The sequence below is a fragment of the Macaca nemestrina genome, chromosome 10, assembly GCF_043159975.1.
Source record: "Macaca nemestrina isolate mMacNem1 chromosome 10, mMacNem.hap1, whole genome shotgun sequence".
Lineage (NCBI taxonomy): Eukaryota > Metazoa > Chordata > Mammalia > Primates > Cercopithecidae > Macaca > Macaca nemestrina.
Window position 1 is genome coordinate 82,583,148 of NC_092134.1, and position 15,149 is coordinate 82,598,296.

The following is a 15,149-nucleotide window of genomic DNA, read 5'->3' on the forward strand; positions in this document are numbered from 1 at the left end:
TTTTTGCCATGTGACATCTCATTTCTTATTTTTATAGCTGTAGTACATACGTATATGACCCTAAAACTGCCTATCACTTAGTTTATTTTCTAAAATTATATCATACTTTGTGTATTCTGTTGCAACTTGTTTTTTTACATTTTCTAAGATTTATTCATGTTGAAATGATTACTCATTCAGTCATTACAGATAAACATTCCATTGTATAAATACAGTCACAATTTATGTACCTATTCTTTTTTTCCCCCATTTTTATGTTTAGGTTCAATATGTATCTATTCTGTTATCAATGAATCTTAAGGTTGTTTCCTGGTTTTTTGCTGCTACGAAAATTCTTATACACACTTCCTGCAAGTTTCTCTCCGTGACACAGACTGAAACAGGTGGGTCACAGAGTATACTCACGTCAGCTGTACAAGATAAGGCCTAATTTCCAAAATGGCTGCACCAATTTTCACTCCTATAGTAGTAGCTATGAATTCTTGACCATTGTTCCAAATCCTTGCCAACTCTTGGTTAGACTTTAAAATTTTTGCCAATTGGGTGGGTATAAAGCATATCTAAGTGTGTAGCATTAATGTGCATTTCTTTGATTACTAATAAGGTTGAGTAGTCTTTTATATGATTATTAACTACTTGTGTGTGTTTTTTTTTGTTTTGTTTTATTTTTGAGACAGAGTCTTGCTCTGTTGCCCAAGCTGGAGTACAATGGCATGATCATGGCTCACTGCAACCTCTGCCTCCGGGTTCAAGTGATTCCCCTGCCTCTACCACATCTGGCTAATGTTTTAAATTCTTTTTAAGAGATGGGGTCTCCCTATGTTGCCCAGGTTGGTCTCAAACTCCTGGGCTCAAGTCATCCTCCTGCCTTGGCCTCCGAAAATGTTGGAATTACATTTGTGAGCCACTACACCTGGCCTGTATTTTTTTTCTATTAAAATGTTTTTGTGCATATTTATGGAGTACATGAGAAAATTTGTTACATGTATATAACGTGTAGTGGTCAAGTCAGGGCATTCAGGGTGTCTATCACCTGAGTATTAATAGGTTTTTGTTAAGTATGGCCATCCTACTCTGCTATGAAACACTGGATTTATTCCTTTTATCTTACTGTGTATGGGTTTGTACCCTTTAACTCTTTTCATCCTCCTCCTTGCCCCTCACCCTTCCCGGTCTCTGTTATCTATTTTTCCATTCTCTCTTTTTTCTTGACATAGGATCTTGCTTTGTAGCCCAGATTGAAGTGCAGTGGTGCAATCATGCTGCCTCAACCCCTTGGGCTCAAGCAATCCTCCCACCTCAGCCTCCCAAGTAGCTGGGATTTTAGGCACACGCCACCATGCCTAATTTTTTTTTTTTTGTAGCAATGGGTATGTTGCCCAGGCTTGTGTTGAACGCCTGGGCTCAAGCGATCCTCCCGCCTTGGCCTCCCAAAGTGCTGGGATTACAGGCATAAGCCATCATGCCCGGCCCTATTTTTCCACTCTTTACTTCTATGTGTTCAAATATTTTAGCTCCCACATATAAGTGAGAATGTGATATTTTTCTTTTTGTGCCTGGCTTATTTCACTTAAGATAATGACCTTCAGTTCCATCCGTGTTGCTGCAAATGACATGATTTAATTCTTTCTTATCCATTTATCCACTGATGGACACACAGTTTGATGCTATTAGCTATTGTGTGTGAATAGTGATGCAAATAAACTTATGAGTACAGGTATCCCTTTGATATACTGATTTCCTTTGGGTAAATTTCTATTTTTAGTTTTTTGAGAAATCTCCATACTGGTTTTCATAGTGGTTGTACTAGCTAATTTTACATTTTTTTAGGCTGGGCGCAGTGGCTCATGCCTGTAATCCCAGCACTTTGGGAGGCTGAGGCAGGTGGATGGATCACCTGAGCCCAGGTCTGAGACCAGCCTAAGCAACATGGCAAAACCCCATCTCTACCAAAAACAAAAAAAAATTAGCTGGGTGTGGTGGTATATGTAGTCTCAGCTACTTGGGAGGCTGAGCTGGGAGGATCACTTGAGCCCAGGAGGCAGAGGTTGCAGTAAGCCAAGACTGTGTCACTGCACTCCACTGTGGGTGACAGAGTGAGACTTTGTCTTAAAAAACCCCACAAAAACCAAATATAGCTTCTCTACTTTTTGAACTTTTTTGTTAAAAATTAAGACACCAACACAAACATTAGCCTAGGCTAACTAGCCTAGGGTCAGGATCATCAATATCACTGTCTTGCACCTCCATACCGTATCCCACTGGAAGCTCTTTAGGGCATATAACACACAGGGAACTGATATCTCCTATGGTAACAATGCCTTCTTGTGGAATACCTACTGTAGGGGCTGCCTGGAGGCTGTTTTACAGTTAACTTTTTTTTTTTTTTGGAGACGGAGTCTCACTCTGTTGCCCAGGCTGGAGCGTAGTGGCACAATCTCGACTCACTGCAAGCTCCGCCTCCTGGGTTCACGCAATTCTCCTGCCTCAGCCTCCGGAGTAGCTGGGACTACAGGTGCCCACCACCATGCCCGACTAATTTTTTTGTATTTTCAGTAAAGATGGGGTTTCACTGTGTTAGCCAGGATGGTCTTGATCTCCTGACCTCAGGATCTGCCCGCCTCAGCCTCCCAAAGTGCTGGGATTACAGGCGTGAGCCACCATGCCTGGCCTACAGTTAACTTAAAAAAAAAAAAAAAGTAGAAGGCATACACACTTTAATGATAAAATATAGTAAATTCATAAACCAATAACATATTCACTTATAGTATCAAGCATTATGTTCTATACATAATTGCATGTGCTACACTTTAAATGACTGGCAGCACAATAGGTTTGTTTATACCAGCATTGCCACAAACATGTGAGTAATGTGTTGCACTATGACATTACCACAGGACTTTTTCAGCTCCATTATAATTTTATGGGACCACCATCATTCATATATGTGATCCATCGTTTACTTAAACATTGTCATGGAGCCCATGACTGTATACAGTTCCAGTTAACATCTGGTTATGTTTTGAGATTTGTAAAAACATTACCCGTTCTGGTAGTATGATTTTACTACCTACCTGTTTTTCATTAACCTTATTTCTCTTTTCAATTGGGGGTCATCTGTCTTAGTTGTCTGAGAGGTAAGAGTCACAGGAGATGTCATCACCACAGTTTGTGGCAGAGAAGTAGCTGAAGGTGTAGTTCGGATCTGATACGTTTGCATATCTCCTGATGCAGCTAGAAGGCAAACAAGAGTGAATGAGTTAGTTGGTTAAGTGTCTCTGAGAGTGTTAGGAGATTTTCTGTAGACAGAAAGCATACTTACTCTGTACAACCACCTGATTGCTGGGCACAAGTATCTGCTGTCCATCAGAGGTCTGTGCATACTGAAGAATAGTTGTACCTTGCTGAGTACTACCTGAATTTGTCATGGTTAATGTCTGAAGTCCCTGTACTCCATCTGTGCCTGGACTTGCCAACTGTAAGGCTCCATTTGGGGCAATGGCAACTTTAATCAAAGAGAGAAAACAGCTATTGTAAGGTTATACAATACACTAATTCAAAGGAGTGGCAAAAAGCCCACAAACACTATTTACTAAAACAGGTATGAATGCAGTTCTACTTGGTAACTGCTGACTACTTTAGGTGAACTACATGTAAAAGGAATAAAACAGCATTTTTTTTTTTTTTCTTTTTTTGATGGAGTCTCACTCTACTGCCCAGGCTGAAGTGCAGTGGCACAATCTCAGCTCGCTGCAACCTCTGCCTCCTGGGTTCAAGCCGTTCTTGTGCCTCAGCCTCCCAAGGAGCATGGATTACACGTGTGCGCCACCATGCCCAGCTGATTTTTGTATTTTTAGTAGAGACAGAGTTTCTCCATGTTGGCCAGGCTGGTCTCGAATTCCTCACCCCAGGTGATCTACCCGCCTCAGCCTCCCAAAGTGCTGGGATTACAGGCATGAGCCACTGGGCTTGGCCCTATGATAGTTAATTTTTAAGAAAAAATAAAAAGGAAACATAAACATACTTTCTAATTTTGAGTCAAAAGCATTATAAAGGTTATTACTTCAAAATATTTCTGAATAGATAACGTGCTTATGGAAAAAAATTCAACAGAATAAAAGGTTATATAATGAGAAAATAAGTCATTTTTATACTGTTTCTTAGCTCCATTTTCTAGTGGTACCACTGCTAAATGTATTACATGTTATTAAGATATTTACTTAAGTGATAGTTAAGAAATGTAATCTATTCATTTACTTCCTAGTGAAAATCACTAATAAAGATAGCAGAAAGCCACTGTGTAGAAAACACTACTTAGCTCCCCACAAACATTTGTTCACTGAATTATACCTGTGTTCATGCTTTCTCCTCAGCCCTTAAATGCCCATAAGGCATGACCAAATAGAAAACATTTTAGCATTATTCAATTCCCATATAATCTTCAGAATTGAATGCCTCATCTCTGTACCCTCTTTTTGGATTAGAGTTATGTAACATTTTTTCCTTTTATGTTTTGGCTACCAGGAAGCCAAAATACATGTATATGTGTGTATTTTGATGGAAAAATATTTTTTTCACACGTTCATAATTATCCCTCCCCAACTGCCCCAATTTTAATTTATGAGTTTCAAAATATTTATTAGCTGGAGTGCAGTGGTGTGGTCCTGGTTCACCACTGCACTCTACCTCCTGGGCTCAAGCAATCCTCCCACCTCAGCCTCCCAAGTAGCTGGACCTATAGATGAACATGACCATGCTTAGCTAATTTTTAAATTTTTTATAGAGATAGGGGCTCCCTATATTGCCCAGGCTGGTCTTGAAATCAAGTGATCCTCCCACTTTGGCCTCCCAAAGTGCAGGGATTACAGGCGTGATCCACCGTAACAGGCTCAGAGATTTGCTGTGAAGTTTTATTAACAATTAGTTTCAATCTTTTTCCCTGCAACACATTATTATATATATACACACACACACACATATTTATGTAAGTATAAACATCAATAAAATTAAAGGTCCCATTATCTATCTCTATTTCACTGTCCCCCCTCCGACCCCATCCTGAGATAATTATTATTTTTGGTGCACATGTTTCCCATTATTTTCCTGTGCTTATACAGACTTTATCAGTATCAGACTTGAATATACTTCAGTCATTATGTTCAGTGGCAAAAACCGCAATTACTTTTACACCAACCTAATATACCAAAATACATACCTGTAGATGCAAATGTTTTGATATTAAGTATGTTAATACATATTTTCATTTTTGCAACATATCTTCCTGTTCTTAACATGTGTATTTACCTGTTAATGTGCTGTATTTATTCTAAAACTGAGCTGTCTGATAGGGTAGCCATTAGCCCCATGTGGCTATTTAAATTAACTAAAATTAAACAAAATTAAAATTTCAGTTTCTCCACCAGCCATATTTCAAGCACTCAATAGTCACACATGCTTTAGTGGCTACTATTCTGGGACAATGCAGACATAAAACATTCCCATTATCATACGAAGTTCTACTGGCCCATGCTGCCCTAAATACTAGTCTGTACTACACTTATTTCAGTGATAACATGTGAACCTCCCCACTACCTCTGATCTCTGCTCCCAAGCTTCTTTCCTTGCAACCATTGCTCCCAGTTTCTTTCTTTTTCTTTCTTTCTTTTTCTGAGATTGGTCTTGCTCTGTTGCCCAGGCTGGAGTGCAGTGGTACGATCAGGGCTCACGGTAACTTCAACCTCCCAGGCTCAAGAGATCCCATCTCAGCTTCCTGAGTAGATCGGACTAGTCACATATCATGATGCCCGGCTCTTTTTTTTTCCTCACTTTTCTGTAGAGACGCAGTCTTGCTATGTTGCCAAGGCTGGTCCTGAATGTGGCTCCAAGCAATCCTCCAGCCTCAACCTCTTAACGTACTGAGATTACAGGCATGAACCACCGGGCCTGGCCCCCAGTTTCTTAAGTGGTATTCTATGCATATATTCTAAATTAATTTATTCATAACAAACTTAACTGAAAGCCTACTATATGCCGGGTCCTATATGTCAAGGATGTAGTTGTGAATGAAACAAATAAGGTTCTTTCCCTTAAGGATGCTATATTCTAGTGGGTAAAACAGATCATAAATAAGCTAATCTATACTTACATACATACAGTCTATAATTAAACTAATGTGTACTAACTTAATTATATGTAAATGCTATAAAGAAAAATATAGGAGATTAAGGAAAACTAAAGGGAGGAGCCACAAGTCTGAAAAAGAGTGGTCTCTTTGTGGAGGTGACACTTAAGCAGAGCAGGGGTGTAGGATGCAAGCCATGTAAGGATCTGGGGGAAGAACATGCCAGGCATGAGCAACGACAACTCCAGAGATCCTGAAGCAGAAACAAGCTCGTGTGTCTGAGGTACAGTTAGGAAGTCTGGGGCAGTCAGAATGCCATCAGGTGGCAGGAGATGAGGTCAGAGTGGTAGGCAGATCCTAAATGTCATGCCTTGTAAGATCTGGATTTTATTCTAAGTGTGATAAAATGTCACTAGAGGACTTTGAGCAGGAATGATGTGATCTAGTTGACATCTTAAATAAATCACTTTGGCCACAGCATGGAAAACTGATTATTAGGGCAAGAATGGAAGCAAGATGACCAACTGGATGCCTACTCCAGTCAGATGACAGCCTAAACTAAGCTGGTAGTGGTTGGAGATGGCAAGAGGTAGTCAGATGGGACATATATTTTGTGGCAAGACTGAATGAAACTTAAAGATTAATGTTAGGAGTGGAGCGGGAGACAACAAATAGGCAGCACAAGTAAATTCCTTAGGGTGATAGAACTCAGTCTTGATTGGTGGTGTTATACTATTCTACATGTTTGTCAAAACTCATAGACTTAAACTCCCCAAAGAGTGAATTTTACTGTATATAAATCAAACAATAAATATTTTTAACGAATAGGCAGGGGCCAGGAGTGGTGGCTCACGCCTGTAATCCCAGCACTTTGGGAGGCCGAGGTGGGTGAATCACTTCAGGTGAGGAGAGTTCGAGACCAACCTGGCCAACATGGTGAAACCCCGTCTCTACTAAAAATGCAAAAATTAGCCAAGCAAAGTGGTGCACGCCTATAATCCCAGCTACCTGGGAGGCTGAGGAAGGAAAATCACTTGAACCAGGGAGGTGGAGGTTGCAGTGAGCTGAGATCATGGCACTGTACTCTAACTTGGGCAACAGAGCGAAACTCCATCTCAAAAAAAAAAAAAAAAAAAAAGCCAGGAATGTTCTGAAAGGAATTTTACTAATATACAGCAATTATGTATGGAACTACATAGATAAAAGAATGGACAAAATAAGGCCGGGCACAGTGGCTCATGCCTGTAATCCCAGCACTTTGGGAGGCCAAGGTGGGTGGATCACCTGAGGTCAGAAGTTCGAGACCAGCCTAGCCAATATGGTGAAACCCCCTCTCTACTAAAAATACAAAAATTAGCCGGGCATGGTGGCACACGCCTGTAATCCCAGCTACTCCAGAGGCTGAGGCAGGAGAATCACTTGAACCCAGGAGGTGGAGGTTGCAGTGGGCCAAGATCGTGCCACTGCATCCAGCTTGGGCGACAAGAGCGAGACTCTGTCTCAAAACAAAACAGTATCTAATGATGTAGGTCTCAGTTCCCTCATACATTGATAACTGCCTATGTCACAAAGTTGTTGTAAGGAGTAAATGAAATAATGCGAAACAGTACTTTGCATTATTCCTGGCTGAAAACATCCTTTAATAATCATCACTATCAAAGTATGACAGTTTTTCTAACACCATGTCTTTCTACATGAAAAGTCAGGTTTTGTGTGTTTATAACGTGGAAATTGATTCCTATACATACTGTACTGTCCGCTGCTAGTCTGATAGATGGGAGTTGGAACAGACATAGAAGTGACAGCAGAAACTCCAGAATTTTCTCCGTCTCCTTTTCTGCCCCGTGTATCTTCAGAAGATAAGTCTTTCAAAATTTTTCTGTAAAAAAACAGAACTCTATTAAACATTGGTAATGTGAATGACTTCACGAAAAGAAATTTTTTTTTTTTGAGACAAGATCTTGCTCTGTCACCCAGGCTGGAGTACAGTGGCGCCATCACAGCTCACTGTAACCTCTGCTTCCCTGGCTTAAGAGATTCTTGTGCCCCAGCCTCCCAAGTAGCTGGGACCACAAGCGTAAGCCACCACACTCAGCTAATTTTTGTATTTTCAGTAGACACGAAGTTTCACCATGTTGGCCAGGCTGGTCTTGAACTCCTGGCCTCAAGTGATCCACTCATCTCCTCCTCCCAAAGTGCTGGGATTATAGGCATATGCCACCATGCCCAGCCACAAAAAGAAATTTCTAAAACTTTTTCAATCTCAGGTAAAAGTTACAATAATCGGCCAGGAGTGGTGGCTCATGCCTGTAATCCCATCACTTTGGGAGGCCGAGACCAGCGGATCACAAGGTCAGGAGTTTGAGACCAGGCTGGCCAATAAGGTGAAACCCTGTCTCTACTAATAATACAAAAATAAACTGGGCATGGTGGCGGGCACCTGTAATCCCAGCTATTTGGGAGACTAAGGCAGGAGGATTGCTTGAATTCAGGAGACAGAGGTTGCAGTGAGCCAAGGTCGCACCACTGCACTCCAGCCTGGGCGACAGAGTGAGAGTCCAATAATCTACCAGATATTTAAACTATTATTCCAAAGAATCATTTTATTTAGCACATATTATTATAATGACGTGCTCATATTAAAGAGTAAAGAGTAAAGAGGGCCGGGCATGGTGGCTCCCACCTGTAATCCCAGCACTTTGGGAGGCTGAGGTGGGCAGATCACTTGAGATCAGGAGTTTGGAGACCAGCCTGGTCAACATGGTGATACCCCATCCCTACCACAAATACAAAAATTAGCTGGACATTGTGGTGTGTGCCTGTAATCCCAGCTACTTGGGGGGGCTGAGGTAGGAGAATTGCTTGAACCTGGAAGGCGGAGGTTGCAGTGAGCCAAGATGGTGCCACTGTACTCCAGCCTGGGCGACAGAGTGAGACTCTGTCTCAAAAGAAACAAAAACAAAAAATAAAAACCCGTAAAACAGTTCTCCAAAGGAAGTAGGTAAGAAAAACTACTATAAAATGCAGAGTATCAATGATGAATAAAATTGCTTATTTTAACAAAAAGAGGTAAATATGATCCCATGGATATCCCTCAGACTCAGTGAAATGGCACTAATGACAAGAATAAGGGATGGAAAAAGTATTCCTTGATAAAAAGAAAGGTCTTTCAAGACAATTGGGGATGGGCGCAGTGGCTGATGCCTGTAATCCCAGTACTGTGGGAGGCCAAGGCAGGCAGAACACCTGAGCTCCGGAGTTCAAGACCAGCCTGGCCGACATGGTAAAACCCCATCTCTACTAAAAATGCAAAAATTAGCTGGGCATAGTTGCTCACGTCTGTAATTCCAGCTACTTGGGAGGCTGAGGCAGGAGAATTGCTTTAACCCGGGAGGTGGAGGCTACAGTGAGTGGAATTTGTGCCACTGCACTCCAGCCTGGGCGACAACGTGAGACGCTGTCTCAAAAAAAAAAAAAAAAAAGACAATGGGGGTAGAGGAAAGAGTAGGCAATATGCATTGTTTGCTTCTGGAAAAAAGACAGAAAAAAGAAATGCTTAAGAATTCTATGTTCACTGTAGAAAAATGAGAAAACTGAAATACTTATGTGAAAACAACAAAAAAGGAATCACAAAGGAAAAAGAAAGCCCTTAGAATGAAAAGGGCTCTTTTATCTATGCCAACTTCCCAGCTCATGGAGGAATTTCCTAACATTCCTGACAACCTCTACTTCCAGAAAAATGGCACCCACTATTTCCAAAAAGTAAACCATTCTATTATTGAATAGTTAGAACCTTTCCTTTTTTGGGTCCAAAGCTAGTTCCATCCAGTGAAACTAAATAAATTTATTAATTATTTTTTTCTTTTCTTTTGAGACAGCCTCACTCTGTTGCCCAGGCTGGAGTACCGTGGCATGATCATGGCTCACCCCACTTTGACTTCTCAGGCTCAAGCGATCCTCCTGCCTCAGCCTCCCAAGCATCTGGGATTATAGGTACATGCCATCATACCTGGCTAATTTTTTTTTTTTTTTTTTTTTAGTAGAGATGGGGCCTATTTTGCCCAGGCTGTTCTTGAATTTCTGGGTTCAAGTGATTCTCCCACCTAGGCCTTCTAAAGTGTTGGGACTACAGGCATGAGTCATAGCAAGAAATTTAAGCCTAATCCCAATTCTATATCTGTGACCTACTTTGCAGTATTTGATAACTGCTACAAGTCTTCCTTATTCTAGGCCAAATACTTTCAGTTTTTTCATGTGTTCTTCTGTAACATGTTGAAGATCCTTCTCCAGTTTGGTCTCCTTTGTGTGGACTGTTGTCCCACCAAGAGCTAATACAACTGTAGACTATATTAAGAGAAGTTCCACAGGAAGCACAATGGAGGTGTCAGTCCTATAGGACTCTGTTTTAAGCATTTCTGTAGAATAGTCACAGTGCTTCCTAAACCTGCCTATGTAACAGAATCATTCTGGAAAGGTCTGTTGAATCTAGATTCCCATCTGGTGGCCATGACTGAGTAAGTAGGTCTGGAGTAGAGCTCCAGATTCATTTAACAAACTGCCTGCATGGTCTTTTTTTCCACAAGTCCACCTCTGTCCAATGCCTGCATGGTCCTATAGCCAGTCTATCATGAGACTGTGGAATGCTGCGCCCATTTATTTTTCCATTTTACATTATGAAACACTTTCTGAGTATAAAGAAAAGTACAGGGAAAGATGCTGCATCTGGCGTTGCCATGGCTGTGCCTTGGCCTGTGCAGCCTCCTGGTGGGGCAGGAAGAGGCCCTGAGCGCCATGGATCTGCTGGAGTGAAGCCGGCCCTATGTGGTGCTGCGCAGGCAAAACCTGGTGTTGATGGGAACCATTTTCAGCATCCTGCTGATGACTGTTATCCTTATGGCATTTTGTGTCTACAAGCCCATTTGGTGTCAGTGACAGCCAAGTAAACAAGTTCTTCAATGAGTACTTGGAACAGGATAAATTGTGCTGAGCATGGGCCAATGGAGAAGTTGAAATCAGAACTTTCCTACCTGAAAATAACCTTAGGTCTGGACAGTTGGTAAATGCTAAATGATTTAGGAAAAAACAACTACTAGCAGTTCTTTTTTCTTTTTTTTTTTTTCTTTGAGACAGAGTTTCACTTCTGTTGCCCAGGCTGGAGTGCAGCAGTGCAATCTCAGCTCACTGCAACCTCTGCCTCCTAATTTCAAGCAAGTCTCCTGCCTCAGCCTCCTGTATTACAGGCGTGCACCACCACACCCGGCTAATTTTTGTATTTTTAGTGAAGATAGTGTTTCACCATTTTGGTCAGGCTGGTCTTGAACTCCTGACCTCAGGTGATCTGCCCACCTGGGCCTCCCGAAGTGCTGGGATTACAGGTGTGAGTCACTGTGCCCGGCTTTATTTTTTTTCTCAATACTGTAATGCAAATAATTGGCCACCTAGTCTGCTTCTCAGTGTTTCTTTTTATATCTGACTATGCTTAAGAGCAGACCTGAAAACTCCAAATTCAGTATAAAGATGGGAGTGTTCATCAGAAAGGAAAACATGGTAATCCTGCGAATGTCTGTAAGAACCACACTGGAAATAACTAATTCATGCTTGAAAATATTAATAAGGAGACTTACTCCGTAGACATTCCCTACTTAAGAACCATTTGGTCACAGTGGCTTAAGAATCACAAAAGATTTTTTTTTCTTTTTTTTGAGACAGAGTCTCACTCTGTCACCTAGGCTGGAGTACAGTGGCACAATCACGGCTCACTGCAGCCTTGATCTCCCAGGCTCAAGTGATCTTCCCACCTCAGCCTCCCGAGTGGCTGGGACTACAGGTGTGCACCACCATACCTGGCTAATTTTTTGTATTTTTTTGTAGAGACAAGGTCTCCCTATGTTGCCCAGGCTGGTCTCAAACTCTTGGGCTCAAGCAATCTGGCCACCTTGGCCTCCCACAGTGCTGGGATTACAGGCATGAGCCACTGTGCCTGGCCTTCCTGTACCTATTATTCTACTCTAATTTCAGTATGATCACAGAACATTCTGTGCATGATTTCTGTTCTTTTAAATTTGGTAAGATTTGTTATGACCCAGAATGTGGTATTTCTTGGTGGATTTTCTTCATTCTACAGCTGCTGGGTCAAGTGTTATAAAAATGTTAGGCAAAGCTCACGCCTGTAATCCCAGCACTTTGGGAGGTCAAGGCAGACAGATGACAAGGACAGGAGCTCGAGACCAGCCTGGACAATATAGTGAAACCCCGTCTCTACTAAAAACAAAAAAAGTTAGCTGGGCGTGGGTTTGGAGGCTGAGGCAGAATTGCTTGAACCTGGAAGGCGGAGGTTGCAGTGAACTGAGATCGTGCTACTGCACTCCAGCCTGAGTGACAGAGTGAGACTCAATCTCAGGAGAAAAAAAAAAAAAAGATCTTGTTGGCTTCTGATATTATCTGGCATTAGGTTCTTCTATAATCTTGCTGATTTTCTGACTACAAGTTCTTTTTTTTTTTGAGACAGAGTCTCGCTCTCATCCAGGCTGGAGTGCAGTAGCGCGATCTCGGCTCACTGCAAGCTCCGCCTCCCGGGTTCACACCATTCTCCTGCCTCAGCCTCCCGAGTAGCTGGGACTACAGGCACCCACCACCACGCCCGGCTAATTTTTTTTTGTATTTTTAGTAGAGACGGGGTTTCACCGTGTTAGCCAGGATGGTCTCGATCTCCTGACCTCGTGATCCGCCCGCCTCGGCCTCCCAAAGTGCTGGGATCCCGTCCCTGACTACAAGTTCTAATGAATCCTGAGACAGGTTTATTGAAGTCATCAACTGTAACTGTGGACCTGTTTGTTTCTCTTTTCAGTTCTGTTAGTTTCTTTTTAGAGACAGGGTCTTGCTGTCATCCATGCTAGAGTGTAGTGGCTCAATCATAGCTCATTGCAGCCTCCAAATCCTGTGCAGCTGGGACCAGAGGCACAAACCACCACGTCTGGCTAACTTTAATTTTGTGAAGAGACAGGGTCTCACTATGTTGCCCTGGCTGGTCTTGAACTCCTGGGCTCATGCAATCCTCCCTCCTTGGCCTCTGGAAGGGCTGAGATCACAGGTGTGAGCCACTGGGACCTGCCCTACTAGTTTTTGATAAATATATTATAAAGCTCTTTTGTTAGATGCATACACATTTGGATTATGTCTTCTTGGTGAACTCTTATCATTATGTAATATCCCTCTTTATCTCTGCAGATTTTCCTTATTCTGAAGTCTATTTTATATGACAATAATATAGCCATGTTAGTTTTTTTTCATTAGTGTTTTCATGGTATGTCTTTAACCATCCTTTTACTTTAGCTAGATCATTTTTGAAGTGAGTCATTTTTTATATCCATTCTAATAATCTTTGTCTTTTTAAAGAAAAATGGCTCTGAGACATAATTCACATACCATACAATTAACTCATTTAAGCATACAATTCAGTGTTTTTAGTATATTAACAGGGTTGTGCAACCACTACTGTAATCTTAGAACACTTTTGTTCCCCTAAAAGAAACTTGGTACCAATTAGCAGTCAATTCATTCTTCTCTTTCCTCTCCCAAGCTCTAAGCAACCACTTGCCTACTTTGTTTCTATAAATTTGTCTATTTTTGACATTTCATATAAATGGAATCATACAATATGCAATCTCTTACAAACGACTTATTTTACTTAGGTTAATATTTTCAAGGTTTATCCATGTTGTAGCATGTATTAGGACTTCATTGCTTTTTAATTGCTAAGTAAAAATATTCAATTTTATGAATACACCACATTTTGTTTATCCATTCAACACTTAATGGACATTTGGGTTGTTTCCATGCTTTGGCTATTATAAACAATGCTGCTATAAACATTCATGTACAAGTTTTCATATAAATGTATGTTTTTATTTCTCTTGGGGATATAACTAGCATAGGAAGTAGTGGGTCATATGGTAACTTAGTATTCTGAAGAACTGCCAGACTGTTTTCCATAGCAACTGTACTATTTTTTTTTTTTTAACATTCTTACCAGCAGCGTATGAGAGTTTTAATTTCTCTATATCATCACCAACACTTATTATTGGTCTTTTTTTTCTATTTGAGTCATCCTAGTGGGTTTGAAGCAGTATTTCACAATTTTGGTTTGCAATTCCCTTAATGATAAATGATGTTGAACATTTTTTCATAGCTTTATTAGTCATTTGTTTATCTTCTTTGGATAAATTTTTATTCAAATCCCTTGCTTTTCTTCTTTTTTTTTTTTTGATGTCGCCCAAGCTGGAGCACAGTGGTGCGATCTCAGCTCACTACAACCTCTGCCTCCTGGTTCAAGTGATTCTCCTGCCTCAGCCTCCCTAGTAGCTGGCATTACAAGTGCCCGCCACTATGCCTGGCTAATGTTTTTATTTTTATTTTTAGTAGAGACAAGGTTTCACCATGTTGGCTATGCTGGTCTCGAACTCCTAACCTCAGGTGATCCACCCACCTCGGCCTCCTAAAGTGCTGGGATTACATGCATGAGTCACCATGCCCAGCCCCCTTGCTCATTTTTTAATGGGGTTGTCTTAATATTTAGTATTCTGATCAATTAACATGAGATGTCTTTTCACTTATTTAGATCTTTTTTTTTTTTTTTTTTAAAGACGGGGAGTCTCCCCACTCTGATGCCCAGGCTGGAGTACAGTGGCGCGATCTCAGCTCAACGCAACCTCTGCCTCCTGGATTCAAGCGAATCTTCTGCCTCAGCCTCCTGAGTAGTGGGGACTACAGGCATGGGCCACCACGCCCAGCTAATTTTTGTATTTTTAGTAGAGACAGGGTTTCACCATATTGGCCAGGCTGGTCCCATACTCCTGACCTCGTGATCTGCCCGCCTTGACCTCCCAAAGTGCTGGAATTACAGGTGTGAGCCACTGCTCCCGGCCTTACTTAGATCCTTTAAAATTTCTTTCAATAAGGTTTTATAGTTTCCAGTATATGTATTCTTTTTTTTTGAGACGGAGTTTTGCTCTTGTCACCCAGTCTGGAG

The 15,149-nt window shown here is 41.4% G+C and overlaps 1 protein-coding gene across 13 annotated transcripts in view; it reads right to left on the minus strand.

Annotated features, from left to right (window-relative positions):
• Positions 1-15,149, minus strand: part of LOC105474364 (activating transcription factor 1) — a 69,108-nt gene that overhangs the window by 12,304 nt on the left and 41,655 nt on the right. For all 13 annotated transcript variants that reach the window (XM_071071729.1, XM_071071727.1, XM_071071724.1 and 10 more), the window contains 3 exons: positions 7,870-8,000; positions 3,323-3,505; positions 3,075-3,234 (listed from right to left, as the gene is read on the minus strand). In XM_071071729.1, coding sequence (XP_070927830.1) covers positions 3,075-3,234; positions 3,323-3,505; positions 7,870-8,000 — 474 coding nt within the window. The remainder of the gene's footprint in view (positions 1-3,074; positions 3,235-3,322; positions 3,506-7,869; positions 8,001-15,149) is intronic.